Source organism: Oryx dammah, unplaced genomic scaffold (assembly GCF_014754425.2).
Source record: "Oryx dammah isolate SB20612 unplaced genomic scaffold, SCBI_Odam_1.1 HiC_scaffold_29, whole genome shotgun sequence".
NCBI classification, from domain to species: Eukaryota; Metazoa; Chordata; class Mammalia; order Artiodactyla; family Bovidae; genus Oryx; species Oryx dammah.
In genome coordinates this window covers 86,462,689-86,478,298 of record NW_024070213.1, presented here as the reverse complement: position 1 = coordinate 86,478,298, position 15,610 = coordinate 86,462,689, and the positions used below count along the sequence as shown (strand labels likewise).

The window sequence follows — 15,610 nt, the reverse complement described above, 5'->3', positions numbered from 1 at the left end:
AGGATGAGAAAGTGTGGGCAGCTTCGATGGCTAAGACAGACTCCTGTCCTGCTGTGCCAGCAGCCCTGGGCACAACACTGAGAGGGTAAGGAGTTAAGGGTGTGGGGGTGACCCTTTTTGAGCTTGGAGGCAGCTCTCCCCCAGAGTTGCACAAAGGCTGCGGGCAAGCCACCACCTCCTCCCTCCACCGCATGGAAGCTGGTTACTCATCTCTCTGCACCCGAACGCCACTGCCGCTAAAAATAAACCCCCCAGCCGTGGGCCAGCCCTTCCTGCACCCCAACCCCCTGGAAACCAGCAGAGAGTGGCAGGCGGAGACCTTGAGTTCCATTCCCATCACCTCCCTGATGAAGAAATAAAAGTCTGGGGCAGGATGTCAGGGACAGAATGCTGCTGGTCAGGCACCTGCTGGTCAGGCACCCCGAGAAGCAGGAGAATGAAGGGTTAAAACGGCGGGAAGGTTGAAGAGACGGGGGCGGGGGTGGGGGCACGGTCATCTTGGCAAGAATAAGAACTCCCCTGCCCACTCGTGCGGGTCCCATCAGGCTTGCGGGACAAGAGCAGTGGGAAGGGGCGCCCAATCCCGGGCCCCAGGGGGCGGTCGTGCACGTGGGGGAGGTAGCAGCGCGGAGCCGTCCGCGCCGTGTCACATGCGCGCGCACACACACACAGACAGGCACACACGTGTGCCTGGGTATATATAGTCCCCAGTCGCTGGGCCTGCCGCTCTGCAGTGGGCGCCAGCTCCCCGGGCTGGGAGGGGGCTTTCGGGGCGGGTGGGAGGGTGGGGGGCCGGGGTGGGGTGGGGCAGGATGCTGGATGGCCAGCTCTTCTCCGAGGGGCCCGATAGCCCCCGGGAGCTCCAGGATGAGGAGTCTGGCAGCTGCCTCTGGGTGCAGAAATCCAAGCTGCTGGTGATCAAAGTGAAGACTATTTCCTGTCATTATAGTCGCCGCGCCCCTCCTCGACAGTTCATGGACTTCCAGGCCAGCCACTGGGTCCGCGGGCCCCAGAGCCGCACGTGAGTGAAGGAGGGGTAAGGGGAAGAGAGAGGTGGGGCAGGGATTGGGGTCCGGACCTTCCCGTGGGCACCAGCCAGCGCTGCCTTCTCTTTCCCACGCCTCCCCGAATCCCATCCCGAAGGTTGGGGCCTGACTCATCCCGTTTGGGGGCACAGGAGTGGGCGTGAGAAAGGGCAGGTGAGATGGGGCAGATACTGTTAAAGTGTGCATGGAGAGATGGTGAGGAGTCCCACTTCGATTTCAACCCTAACATATACGCACGTGCACACGCGCACACACTCACACACACCCCTCCACCCGGTGGCCCCAAGTGGCCTCCAGCGCTCCCAGCTCCCCGGACCTCGGCTCCCTTCCCCCACAAACTGCTCACCTGGGTTCCTGCTCATTGTCCCAGGTGTGGGCCGCGCCCGGGATCCCCTGAGCCGCTGCCCCGCCGGCCCTGGGCCTCCAGGGTGCTGCAGGAGGCGACCAACTGGCGGGCGGGGCCCCCGGCCGAGGCCCGAGCCCGGGAGCAAGAGAAAAGGAAAGCGGCGTCGCAGGAGCGGGAGGCCAAGGAGACCGAGCGAAAAAGGCGCAAGGCTGGTGGGGCCCGAAGGAGTCCCCCTGGCCGGCCCCGCCCGGAGCCTCGGAACGCCCTTCGGGTGGCCCACTCTGCAGGGCTCCCAGCTCCCTCAAGGCCCGAGCGCCTGGGGTCGGTGGGGCGACCGCCCCGTCCATCCGCGCAGCCGCAGAGCAATCCTGGGGCGGCGTGGGCGGGGCCCTGGGCTGGTCGGCGGCCAGGGCCCCCCAGCTACGAGGCTCACCTGCTGCTGAGAGGCGCTGCCGGGATGGCCCCGCGACGCCGCTGGGACCGGCCGCCACCCTACGTGGCTCCACCTTCTTACGAGGGCCCCCACAGGACCCTGGGGACTAAGCGAGGCCCCGAGCCCTCGCAGGCGCGGGCCTGTTCAACCTCTGCGCCGACTAGGACAGAGGGAGGGTGCGCAAAGAAGAGGCTAGATCCTCGGATCTACCGGGACGTCTTAGGGGCCTGGGGTCTCCGTCAGGGACGGGGTCTCTTGGGGGGATCCCCAGGCTGTGGAACAGACAGGCCAAGGCTGGATACCGGTAAGGGGGCCGCGGAGAAAAGCCCGAGGCTGGCTGCTGCTGTCCTGAAGAGTGGTAGCGAAGGCCATCCCCAAGATAAAGCCGCTGGGAGCCCAGGCACCGTTCCTGCGGGGTCTGCCACTGCCACCCCTAGCCCCCCGCGCCCCACTCCCAGGTCCAGACCCCATCTCAAGGGCTCCGGGGAAGGGAGGGAAGGGAGAGACCAGACCTGGCTCCCCAAACGCTGGGTTCCCTCCATTAAAAAGCAGCCGCCCCGGCATAGCCAGACCCTTCCCAGACCCTGGGCTCCAGGAGGCACGGGATGGAGAGAGTCCCTGGGTCATAGAGGGGAGGCAGGACCCGAGACCTTGGACGGTTGGAAGGTGACCCGACGCCCCCACACCCTGCCTCGAAGTTCCCGTGGCCCCGCTCGTGGGGAAGGCGTCTTTGTCATTGATGCCACTTGCGTGGTGATACGCTCCCAGTACGTCCCGACCCCTCGAACCCAGCATGTGCAGCTTTTGCCCGCCGGGGTGCCGCGCCTTGTGGGGAATGCCCCCAGCCAACCGAAACCCAATAAAGAGGAGGGAGAGGGGGCCGCGGTCCTTCCCTCCCCTTGCCGAAAGCTGCCATTGAGCAGTCGCCCTTCTCTCCAACCCAGTGAGGGACGCGGGCTCGAAGCTGAGGGCGGGAAGCCCGCAGACTCCTCACTGGAGGAGCGCGCCTCGCGCATCTTGGGGCTCCCGGTTGGCGAAGTAAACCTACAGGATCCCCCCACGCAGCCAGGTAGCCCAGAGCACTCAGCCTTAGGCCCACCGGCTTCGGGGGGAGCGCGCGGTGCCGAGGGATCGGAGAAAGTGGCGTCCGGCCTGCGGCGCGCAGGCCGGGGCTGGGCGCGAGCCCCTGGACCCTATGCCGGGGCCCTGCGGGAAGCCGTGTCCCGCATCCGCCGCCACACCGCCCCGGACTCCGACTCAGACGAAGCTGCGGAGCTCAGCGTCCATAGCAGCTCTTCTGATGCAAGCGACACAGAAGCCTCGGGCGCCTCCTGGCGGAAAGAGTGGACCGGGCCCCCGGAAGGCGGGAAGACAGCCGAGCCGAATGGCAATGCCCGAGAGATTGTAGGTGCCATCAGCAAAAACGAGGAGGTCCTCTTCGGGGCGAGGGACATTAAGGGGACCACAGGGAAATAGGGAGCAACAGTGAGAGGCCCATTATTGTATTTGTGTCCCCTTTCTTCCTCACAGACTTCCTTGTACCCCTTACCTATACCCACCCATTCCTGTACTCAGCATAGAAGGCACACAGATGAGAGGGAGCACATGTCAATACATGATTTTTTTTTTTTTTTCAGGAGAGTTGAGGGTGTGCAGTAGACTTGAATGCCTGCTCCACCCAGTGCCTGTGGGTAAGGTCTTCTGCAGGGCCCAGTGCACTAACATGGAGCTGAGCAGAGAGGCCTAGGTGGGGTTAGGCAGGAGGGCAGGGGTGGGATAGTCAGGGCAACTGCAGGGCAGGGCCTCTGGGCAGAAGGAAGAAGGTGATGGAGAGGCCTCAGACTGAGGTGATCAGGTGACAGAGAGGCGCTTGGCAGAAGCCACCAGCAAAGCAGAAGAGGAGTCACTTGTTTCACAGATCTTGGGTTCCAATCCCAACTCTGACACTGATTTGCTGGGTGACCTTAAGCAAGTCATTTCCCTTCTCCAGTTCCCATAGTATGTAAAATGAGGGGGTTCTGAGGTCCATTCCTGATGTTTTGGAGTCCTAGGAGAGGCTCTTATCTCAATCCTCCCCTCCACAAGACAGTTAGGAATAAGTGAACAGAGTCTGAGGGTCTCTGGGTGGCTTCATGGACACCTGCATTCACTCTCAATTCAAGAGACCGTTCAGGGTTTGCAGAAGAGCCAAGTAAGTGGGCAAGGGCTCCTATTCCAGTCTCTCAGGTTTATGTGTAGGATCCCCGAGGCAGGGCAGGATGGTGGCCTTTTCACTGTCCCTAGTTTGTGGTGGTCTGAGCTGGGGAGGGAAGGCACCCAATGAAGCAGCTTGGGACCTTTAGGCCTTCCCCTGTTCCTCCTCCCCAGTGTTCCTCGGTGATGCTCTAAATAGTTACCACGATTTCCCATCCAGGTGGGATCACCCATCTGAGAGAATCCTGAGAATGTCTTACATGTTTCTGCCTCTTCCAGAAACCAACAAGGGAAGGAAGAGGCTAGTCCCCAAAAGCCTGTAGGTGTGGGGTGTGATACTCGCTGTAGCCACTACGGGGCGCGCGCAGGTCGCGGATTTCCCTCGTAGCTAGTCCCCGAGTCTTGCCAACTCCCGGCACTGCCAGTTAATCAATTGCTCCCTAGTTCCTGCGCGCGGGTCCCCTGCCCCGCCGTCTCCAGCCATGCGAGATCGCGAGTAGGCCTCTGGCCTTGCAGACCTCTGGAGCGCGCGGAGCCCTTCTCTGTACTCGTCCACACCAAACAGCTTGGGATTCAGACACAAGTATTTTTTCTCTTCGATCTCGGACACCTCTGTCTCTATTTACTAGCCATGTGAACTCAGCCAAATCACTTCACCTCCCTGAGCCTCAGTCTCCTCATCCGTCAAATGGGGGTTTATAAACACCTACCTCGCAGGGTTGTTGTGAGGACTTAATGCGATAATGTATGTAAAGCGCCTTGCACAGTACCTGGTACACAGCAGGCGCTCAATAAATCTAAGCTTCCCTTTGTCCAGCCTTGGCATCTTTTTCCTCTCACCGACCCATTCCCCACAGCATCCTTCCCCCCAGGGCTCCTGCGCTCCTTCCTGCTCGGTGGGCGGTGGAGGAGACTCCTTTTTCTGATGGAAACGCCGGTCCACCCCTGTCTCCCCCCGTGCGGACTCTCCCTTCCTTGCCCCCCACCCCACCCCCGCTGACTCTTCCCATTGCTTCGATGCACTCCCCCCACCCCCCATTCCGGGCAAGGGCTGAGTCAGCCTGGGTAAATTTAGCCGTCGACTAGGCAGGCGCGGGGGCTTCGCTCAGACTCAGTCGCCGAGTCCTGGCCCGGCCCTCGGCCCCGCCTCTGCCCCCCACCCCCACCGAGTCCTGCCAACAGCAACTCCGGCTCAGCGTTCCGATCCCCAGCCCCGCTCTCAAACCACTTAGAGTTTTGGTCTCCAATTATCTCAGTGTCGCTCCCCACCCTCACCCGGAGAGACTGGGCAGGACTGGGAGGGGGGCAGGGTAGGGAGGCCGCTGAATTGGACCCTAAACTGGGTGTCTGACCTTGGTTCAGTGAAAGGGGTTGGGCGGGGGCGGGGGGAGGGGTCTTTGGGGGCTTTGATTCTAAATGGATAACATTGGTCAGAGTCACCCGGGAAGGTCCGTCCATCTCAGAACCTGCCTGGACTGCCAGGTTTCAAGTTAGCTCTTGCTGGAGGAAGTGAAGTAAGTGGGGGTTCACCTTGGGCAGAGATCAAAGGTTTCTGAGTTCTGTCTTCCTTCCACCTACAGTTCTAACTTCTGCTGATTCTAACTCCTAAACATTTACTGAGCACCTGAGAAGAACTGGGCACTGAGCTGAACTCCAAGAAGGAGATGAGTAACACCTGCCTGACGGGGTGAAGGGAAAACACGTAAATAATGCTAGATTGAGCAGTGGGTGTTAAGTATTACAAAGAATCAAACAAGGCAGATTATACAGATTCTATGAGATCATGAAAGGCTCCATGGAGGAGGTAGGCATCTGAGATAGCATTTGGGGAAAGGGTTTCCAAACAGAGAGGACAGCAAAAATAGAGGCATGAATGTAAGGGGAAACAGTTTGTTTAGGAAATTGTCAAATGGTCTGGTTTGACTGGAGTTGAGGATACATTCAGAGGAGATGTGGAAGATAAAGGCAGGAGTGAAAACAGAGGCCAAGCTAGGGTGAGCCTGGTCCAGCTCAGGGATGTGTGCCTTTGACCTCTGGGCCTAAGAATAGGATGGACTTCGGGCTAGGAGGAAGACTGAGGAAGACCAGGGCAGTAGTGAGAGCATCTGCCCGGATTTTGCTGTAGCCCTGGGGCTCTCAGGCTCTGGGAGTGACAGGAGAGGTGAGGTGCATGGGAAAGTAGAGGGGCTATTCCTGGGGAGGGGTGTTCCACAATGCTGCCTAGGTTTCTTTGAGGCTGAACACACAGGAGGGTAGCTTTAAGAGCTTATGCAGACTGCTGTCATTGTTAGAGATCTATGGCAGTGTTGTATGCAGAACATGGATTCTGGGACCTGGCAGCCTGGGTTTAAATCTTGCATCTACCTCATATTGGATCTTCCCTTGTAGTTCAGTCGGTAAAGAATCCACCTGCAATGCGGGAGGCCCAGGTTCCATTCCTGGGTCAGGAAGATTCCCCTGGAGAAAGAAATGGCAACCCCCTCTAGTATACTTGCCTGGGCATGGACAGAGAAGCCTGGTGAGCTATAATCCATGGGGTCGAAAGAGTCAGACACGACTGAGCGACTAAACCACCACCACCACCTCATATTAGCTGTGTGACTTTGGGCAAGTTACTCGACCTCTCTGTGCCTTAGCAGCCTCAGTTACAAAATGAAGTTATTAACATTGTGTTTTTCATAAGCTTGTTGGGAGGATTAATGATTCAATATGTAAAGCACTTAGAACATCTCCTGGCACACAGTAAGTGATATATGTATTGAACTCTGTTATTTCTCTTTAGGGCTATTTCTTTAGTGTTGGGAGTATTAGGTTGGGAGATGGGAAGAGAGGAGTAGAGGTAGAGGAATAGGAGGAAGAGGCAGCAGAGGCTGAGAGGAGAGGGGATTCCTGGGGTGGAGACAAGCAGCCCCTTGACTGGGTGAATGGTGTACTGAGAGCACATGGGTGGTTGGGATGTCAAGTGCAGTACCCCCTCCCCCAGGACCTCCTCCATCTTTGCCTAAGGGTGAAATCAGCACCAGCTGCTAAAGATCTGGGAGAAAGGGTAAGAGAGGAGAAGGGGAGGAGCTAGTACAGGCCCAGGGGGCCAGCCCTGGGTGAGCCATATCTCAGACTGGCCCTGCAGGGCCCTGTGGGTGGGAGGCTGGAGGCTCCCTGCTGTGAAAATGACTTCTAAATCTGGCTGCGTCTGCCAGCCAGCCAGCCTCAAGACAGAGGCCACAACTACACCGCACCCCCCCCCCCCAACGCACGTTGGGACAGCCTTGTAGGGACGGCAATGCTGGAGAGTACGCTCAGGTTTGGGCAGCAGCCCTCAGGTTACCACAGGATGCACCTACCCTTCCACCAGCCAAGTTCTTCCCAGGGAAGCCCCTTTCTGAAGGGAGCTAAGAGCCCCCTCCCCCTTTAGACTCTCAGGAGAGCCCTGGGACTTCCGGAGATAGATCACAAATGGGTAAATGAAACAAAGAACCAGGCCATAACTCTGGGACTTGTCGTTAGGAGTGTGTGTGCGTGAGGAAAGGACAAGGAGAGGTAGGTGAACATGAAGATGTAGATCTTGTGCATTCCCCCAGTTATTCATTTGTTCACTCACCCATTGGACATGGACGCCAGGCCCTAGGGACACACAAAAGACTCAGACCCGTTACCTGTCTTCAGGGAGTTCACATATCTAGGCTGTATGAGAAACAGGGGAAGGGGTTTGGAAGAGGAAACCCACAGAGTCATCACAGTGCAGGCAGTACAATGTAATATGTGTTCATAAAAGCATTCCCGCAGGGTCTAGGGGAGCATAAAGGAAGGAATGGCTCCCAACCCGCAACTTCTAAGCAGTTAGAATATACCCAAGCTTTTGAGAGACCAGTCACTGAGGGTACACGTGTTAGTGAAGGAAGGCTCAGCCTGGATCCATTATCTCCTCTCCATGTCCTGCTGTGGCGGCTCCCTCCCTTGAAACTCCTGGTACAACTTAGCCTCTTTTTAAAGTTTTATTTAACATAGACCATTTGAAAAGTCTTCATTGGTGCGTCATTGTTGCTTCTGTTTTATATTTTGGTTTTTTGGCTGCAAGTCATGTGGGATCTTAACTTCCTAACCAGGGATCGAACCAAACACCCCCTGCATTGAAAGGGGAAGTCTTAACCACTGGAGTGCCAGGCAAGTCCCTTACATAAGCTTTTGTGAATCTTCTTAGAGAAGAGTTACTTCATCCATCCATCCATCTATGCATGCATCCATCCATCCTTTTGTTTATTCATCTGTGCATCCATACATCCCACCCATCCATTTATCCATCCATTCACCAACTCATCTGTCATCCTTCCATCAATTTATCCATCTATGCATTCATTCCTTCCTTCATCCATCCATCCATCCATCCATCCATCCATCTGTCTTAATGAGGGCATGTGATGTGCCTAGCTCAGTGTTGCAAGAGATGCCAAGATGAACAAAACGTAGAGTCCATGCCTTCAGAAAGCTAGAAGCCAATACAAATATGAATAACATACACAGATGTTCCACCCATGGAGCAGCCAGTATGTGTTGCTGGTTTAGTGAAAGCCCTGCCAAGAAGGTGCGTCAGGAGGCAAGGCCACTTTGCCAAGGGAAATTAGAAGACCCTCATGAGGAAGGCAGCTTTGAGATGAATTTCAGCCAGGGGAGATGGGGAAAAGGTTCTTTCCAGGGTGTGGTGAAGGTAGAGAGGTGGGAGAACACAGCACAGGCACTGGGGAAGGCAGAATTGCAAAGGGATGGGATCCTGAAATGATGTATGGGAACCACATCATGAAGTATCCCAGGAAAGCAAGGATAAAACATTTGAGGACTTCCCTAGTGGTCCAGTGGCTAAAACTCCATGGTCCCAATGCAGGAGAGCTAGATCTAGGAGAGCTAGAGCTAGGGGAGCTAGATCCCACATGCTGCAACTAAGAGCTTGTATTGCTGAAACTAAAAGATCTTGCTTGCTGCAACTAAGACCCAGCTCAGCCAAATAAATAAATATTAAACAACCAAACATTTGAGCTTTAGTGAGAAGAACTGAGGGAGAGATGAGGGGCAGAGAGGTTTTGTGTCATTCTCTACTGGACCATGAGCTACTCAAGGGTAGTGCCTTTGATTTAGTTCTGTATCGCCTATAAGCTTGGCCTGGAGCAGGCTCTCAGCAGATGCTGGCGAAAAGAAGGAACAGATGATAAAACTGTGCCACAGGAACATTGGCACAGCAGTTCAGGGTCTATATATAAGGGAGGGGTTACTGCTGCCTGGTGTGACCATCCTTCCCCTATGCCCCGCACCCGCCAGGGATGACCTTGCTTCCTTTGCTGGGGTCCCTCCAGTAGCTCTCCCAAGAGGCACCACAAGGTGGCAATGTTCCGAGTGTAGCACTGGGTTCTGCCAAGATCCTTGACACCGGTAGCTGGTGATGTGCCCTTCAAGAACTGTCCCCAGATGGTCAGAACTTCCTTTCAGCAAGCCTTGAGGCAGAACGAAGAGTTTGTGTGCGACTGTGGCAGAGGAGTCGACAGATCTTAACCCCAATGATCATACAGGCCTCACCTATACGTTCATTTGCTAGGATCTACTATGTGCCACACACAGTGCAGGCTCTTAGAAAAACAAGTGATCAAGACACAGTGCAGGCTCTTAGAAAAACAAGTGATCAAGACACAGCCCCTACCCTCAAGGAGCCTACCGTCTCGTCCTGTCCAAAACTGCCTTTGCTATCTTTCTCTCTCTCTTTCTTTTACACACCGCCCCCCCACATACAAACACACACACCTGTTCCCCAGGGCCAATCCCCTTGACCTGGGAAGCCATCTCCATGTGAAATCTGCTCTTTGGCCCTGCTCCCCTCTTCACATCCAAGTTTCTCCCTAAGCTGTTGCATGGCCACAGTAGCGTGAGCCCTTGGTGCTCCTTCCTGTGATGGCTCCTCTTGCTCTTCCCCTGAGCCCAAGCCTATTCTTTTTCCCCACCTCTCCCACCCACACTACTCTGCCAGCCCTGAAACTTTAGGGCCCTCCCTAAATTATACCTGGTATGGGATAGGGCCTCCTAATACCCTAGAACTCTGGAGGCTACAGGAGCATGAAGGTGGGTTCACAGAAGGAACTTGGGAGACGCTGGCACCACCAACACAGAGATGAGGGTCCAGAAAATCAAAGACCCCAGAGGCATGCCCTTCTGTGGCCCAAGGGCTCTGCCAGCCAAACCTGTCCCCAGACAGGCTGCCTTCTTTTCTCATCTGCTTTAGAGGGACCTCTCCCTAGTTGCAACTCCATACCGGTTTGGAGGTGAAGCATTATGGGACATTGTCCACTTTCCCATCATGCTCCAGGGCTCCAGTTAGCCCTTGGCGGGTTTGGGAGAGGAGAGGAGGGAGGGTTGGTGCTGAGAGTGGGAGCCAGGCCCATCGAGGTCCCGGGATTGAATGCCGCATTGTTGGCCAGGCCAGAGTCACAGATAATTACCTCAATTAGTGACAATGGGAGAGTAATAAATACAGGCTTAGTGTCTCCTACCCCACCAGGGCTCCGAAGATTAATCCAGGCTGACGGGCGGGCCCTGAAAGGCGTGATGGACAATTCATTAAACTCCCCAAATGCCGCACAACCTGGGCGTGAAGGCTGAGTTAGCCCCCTGGGGGCTGCGCCTTTGTCCCGATTGTGTGTCTCCGCCACCGCAGAGCCGAGCAGCCCCCAGAGAGCGGGGAGGTGAGCGGGGCTCTCCCAGTCGGGCCAGGCGGCGGGGGGATTAGGCCTCGGTCCGGCCCTGGTTGCCCTGGCACACCAGCCCGGCCGGGCTGGAATGTCCGTGGCGGGGAGCGGGCCGAGCGGAGGGGCGGGGCCGACAAGGTGGGGTAAGGGGGGCACATAAAACCAGGGGCAGGAGGAGTTAATTAGACGCCAGCCGAGGAGGGCGAGGGGCCACAATAGGGCTGAGGGGCCGCCAGGGACGGCCCCTTCACTTCCGAGGATTAATAGGGAGGAGAGAAAAGGGAGGGGTTCGGCTCTGGGGGAGGAGAGCTGGAGCTTCCCAGGGTGGCACTGCCCCCTCTTGCCCGGCTTGGTACTTACTTGGCAAGTGGTTGGGAGGCAGGGGGCCCTGGCAGCCGGGGCAGGTACCCCCTAGCGTCCCACAGAGTGGCTCTTTCTTCCTTGGGTGGTGCCTCCATTGGTAGGATGGTTGGGCAGGGAGGAGAGAAGGGACCCTCTCACTTATCAGGGAGGTAGTAAAAGCAGGAATATTTAGGGGCCCTGTTCTCAATGCCCCACCTCCCCAAACCTACTCTGAGGTGGAACCTGGAGCCTGAAGCTTTACCCTTCGTGGAAACACCAAGTCGGGGGAGGGGCTGGAGCTGGTGTGCATGCATGGGTGTAGGGGCTGCTGTGTGCCTGAACACACACATGCACACGCTTGTATGTGCAGACATGCTTCATTCAACAGGTCCTCTGTTAATATCTGTTGAGTGAATGAGTGAACTTTGGTGTTGGGTGTGAGGAGAAGCAGCGCTGGGCTCCACCGTGATACGGAGTGAATGGACTTGGGCCCTTTCATTCTGAATTCCCAGTTACGGCCCAGGGAGGATGAGAGCTCCACCTCTGAGCAGATGAGCAGATGTCCAGGAAAAATGAAGTGGCAGTGGCTGTTTCCCTTTGAAAAGGGAGGAAAAATGCACTAGCCCCTTGGAAGCCCCACTTCCTCCTGGGCCCCAGGGAACAGGGCAGCCCTGGCTCCTCCCTAGGAGCCACCCCACCCTATACCCTCCCAGGGGATGACAAGGGAGCGAGTTGGCGGCAGTTCCCCGGGCATATTTATAACCTGCTGCTCGCTCACCAGCGTCTGCTTTTAGCCCAGACGGGGGAGGGGGCAGGGGGGTGGTCTGTCTCATGCTGGGCGCCCTGGCTGGGTGTGGAAAGAGTGAGTAAGGGTGAGTGGTGGGCAGCTCTGCATGGATATTCCTGCTCACACCACAGCCAAACAGCTTATTTTCTCCTCATTTTGTTATTTTTCTCCCTCTGGCCTGGAGAGGAGGACTGAGCCAGCCTGAGGTGGGGGGTGGGGGGTGCTAGACCCTGGGGTATTTGCAGCCCCACTGACAGGGTTTTTCCAGGGTGCGTGTGGCAGGGTGTGTGTGGTGCCGGCTTGCTGACCCCCTGGGGACTGTGCAGCCTCAGTCCTCTCAGCTTTTCCGCTCCCCCCAGGATATTTCAGGACCAGTGCCTCCCTCACTCACTGAGCCAAGCCTGTGTCCGGGGTCCTGCCAGTCTCGGATCCCACCTGAAGATTAGAGGTGGGCGGGAGGATAGTGACCCCCACCCCGGACCTGCTCTGGGCACTGCTGCTTTCCTCCCCAGGATTTACCTGCCCCATCTGAGGATGCCACATGTGATCCTAATCAATAATTAGCTCCTAGGTAGTGCTTTGCAGATCTAGCCCTTTTGCTTTAAAAAAATTTTTTTTCTTTTGCTTACTTTTTTTTTTGCTTTATTATCACATGTCCCTTTGAGGACCCAGCCCCATTCTGCACTTCCCTACCCCCTCCCTTGAAGTCCTTGTGGCTGGAAGTAAAGGACTTCCATGCTGAGGACATGAGTATGGGAGTCTGTCTTTAAACTTCACGCTTGTGCAGAGGGCTTTACACTTCATTGAGCCTTCACAGCACTGCTCCCATTATCCTGACAATATCTTGATATGCCTGATTCCCTGGCCAGACTGTAAACTTCTCCTAGCAGGCTCCATGGCTCATACATCACTGTATCCCCAGCATTTGGCATATGCCTGGCACAGAAGAGATGTCAGCAAGTGTTCAAATGACCCTGTGTTTCACATCCATGTACATGGTCTTGTCTGAACCTCATCACCTTCCTGAAGAAGACTAAGTGCCAGTAACCATCCCTGTTGAATAGACAAAGCAACTGAAGCCAAGAAAGCTACGGAGTTTTTGAAAGTCTAGTTAGGACCAGAACAGGATTCACTTCTTCCCTGCCTTTCTTCCAGCTCCTATGTGTCGGCACAGCTCAGAGCGCCCCCACCCCCCCAGCTTCCAGGTTCTTACCGTTAGGAGTTAGGTGAGAGTGGTTGGGGACAGCTGCCAACCCTTTGACTCCTCACCCTGTTGCTTCTCCCCGAATCTGGGTATTGTCTGGCAGGGGCCCACATCTCCTCTCCTGCCTCTGGGGGGATCTAATAGTTCTTTGGATTATAGACTGGCCATTATCGCAGGGGGTTCTTTACTGGACGCCCAACCCTGTCAGGTATCTTCTGCCCAGGATCAGTCAGATTTCTATTCCTCCTCCTCAACTGCCTATCAAATCTGAACTGGTGCTAGCTTGGTGGATGGAGAGAAAGCAAAGGGGATATATCACTGCAGGATTGAGCAGCTCCTGGCTCCACTTCCCTACCCCGACACATATCCCAAAGGCCAACATGGGTCAGAGTTTACACATTCAGGGAGAGGTGCGAGGCAGCAACAACAGCCAAGAGTCCTGAGGAGACGGGGAAATTCTCCAATAGGCTGGGATCAGTGGTTGCCCTTAGGGGGTGGGGTGCTTCATAGCTCCCCCTGTCCTTCAAGCCCTCCCCTGCGGTGGGGGAAGTGTTAGGATTAGAGACTGGCGTTAGAGCTTAGCAAGCAGTTAGGTTTTGCCTGAAGTTAGGTTAAGGCTAAGGTTAGACCTGATCCTAAGGAGAGGGAGTGGATTAGAGTTAGAGAGAGGTTTTCAGGCTGTAGGAGAAATTAGTTCTCCCCTCCGATCTGGTGAAATGCACACAGAGGTATCATGTTGGTGTTGTTAGCAACAGAATCCTCATTTGGGCTTTCTATGGGAATGGCTAACCTCATGGCTTGGTTATGGACCACAGTTGGGTTTCCTTTCAGTTACACTTGGTAAAGTCTAGCCTCTATTTGGATTCTAACCCTGCTGCTCCTTTCTTCTCCCCCATTATCCTCTCTTCTCCCCCATTAGCCTCTCTCAGCTTTTCACCTGTTCTTTGTAGCCCACGGTTTGGAAGTTGATGTCCTAATATGGCATTTCCCTGTCCTGGGAAGGAGAGTGGTTTCCCCGTTGCCCAACACCCTGACCACAGCTGGCCCAGAGAGGCTTTGGGGACCAAAACCTCTACACCCATGAGCCACAGCACCCTTTCTGTTTGGGTTTCTCTTTTTTCTTTGGTTTCTTTTCAGAACACCATCATAGCTATCACTCAGTTGTAGCAATTTTCACAACAGCTCTTCTACATAGGAAAGGCAGGTTCTCCAAGTTTGTTTGTTTAATCCCCACTTAGCAGGGCAAGAAACTGAAGAAGTTATGGACTTTCGCAGTATCGTACAGCCAATTGGTGTTCAAATAGGAAGAAGGACCCTGTAGTGCCTTTTGGCTCCTGACTGGGTTCATCTGGAGACCTGGATCCCCAGTGGCCTCATCAGGGTCATCCAAGGGACAGAATGTCAGAGTCCTCTTCCAGGGTCAGGAAACCAGCCCCTCAACAATGTATCCTATTTGTTTAAAGGAGGTAAGCAATAGCGTGTTCTGGATTCAAGGAAAAGCCACCAAGTCATTGATAAAAATAGAGATTTTATTCTGCAGAGGAAGATACTACATTGGTGGGGGCCAGGAGCCACTAATAGCTACAGTGGAAGGAAATACTGATTCCGGAATGCAAAGGCATCTTGGAGAAACTAGGGAGAGGGAAAGAGGGGTCAGAAAAGGCTGGAGAGCAAAAGGAGAGAAGAATGGAGAAGAATTTAGGTTGGGGTGGGAAGTGGTCTCTGCAAACCAGGCTGGAACCCAGCACAATAAATAGTTTTTATTTACAAAAACCAAACTCGTGGCTTTGTATCCACGTTTCAGTGCAAATTATTTACACACTGATGAGGAGGCAGGACAGGAAGAGGGTAGGAGGTGGCTGAGGGAGGCATGGTTCGCAGCTGTTCAATGGCTCCATGACATAGGCTGGGAGAATGGCGATATTTCTCGCGGGTCCCCAACCTCATTTTCCACATCACCACAGCTGCCCTCTCACCCCGGAACCTCCCACTTCAGCTGTAGGTGGGGAGGAGAAAGGCCCTGACGCCCAGGTGTGTGTTCAGGGTGCGCACCCTTGACAGAAGAAGGGGAAGGGCATGTGGGGACCTGGAGAAAACGGAGGTTAAAAGAGAAGGAGAAAGGCAGGCAGGTCGCTGCGCGCGGTGGAGGAGACAGAGCTTCCGGTCGGGAGCTGACCCTGATGGGGGGAGGGGACCAATCCTTCTCTCACCTCCCGGCCAAGCAGGGGGCAGTGCAACAAGGGGGTCTCCCGCGGAGAGGGAGGGAGGTAGGTCCGGGGGCGGGTCAGTCAGGATGGCAAGAGGGTTCGTGCCGCCCCAGGCAAGTGGTTTCAGGAGTCCCCAGGTCTGAGGAGGTGGGAGAAATGATGGGATAGGTAGTAGGAATCCCGGAGTGTGGCTGGAGGGACGGGGTGGGCGCAGATCCGGGCCTGAGGTGCCAGCGAATCTGTTGGGGGTGGGCTTGAGGAGAGTGCTCCCAGGGGCCGAGCCCGCGCAGCGCCTCACAGGCACTCGTGCAGGGTGCGCGCGCAGCGCCT

The 15,610-nt window shown here is 55.7% G+C and overlaps 1 protein-coding gene across 1 annotated transcript; it reads left to right on the top strand.

The window, feature by feature from the left end:
• The first annotated feature begins 789 nt into the window (after positions 1–789).
• LOC120858170 (dendrin-like) lies at positions 790–4,834 on the top strand. The gene is made up of 2 exons (XM_040234061.1): positions 790–1,021; positions 1,417–4,834. The coding sequence occupies exons 1-2, from the start codon at positions 813–815 to the stop codon at positions 3,299–3,301; spliced, it is 2,094 nt and encodes a 697-aa protein (XP_040089995.1). The 5' UTR covers positions 790–812; the 3' UTR covers positions 3,302–4,834.
• The last annotated feature ends 10,776 nt before the right edge of the window (positions 4,835–15,610 follow it).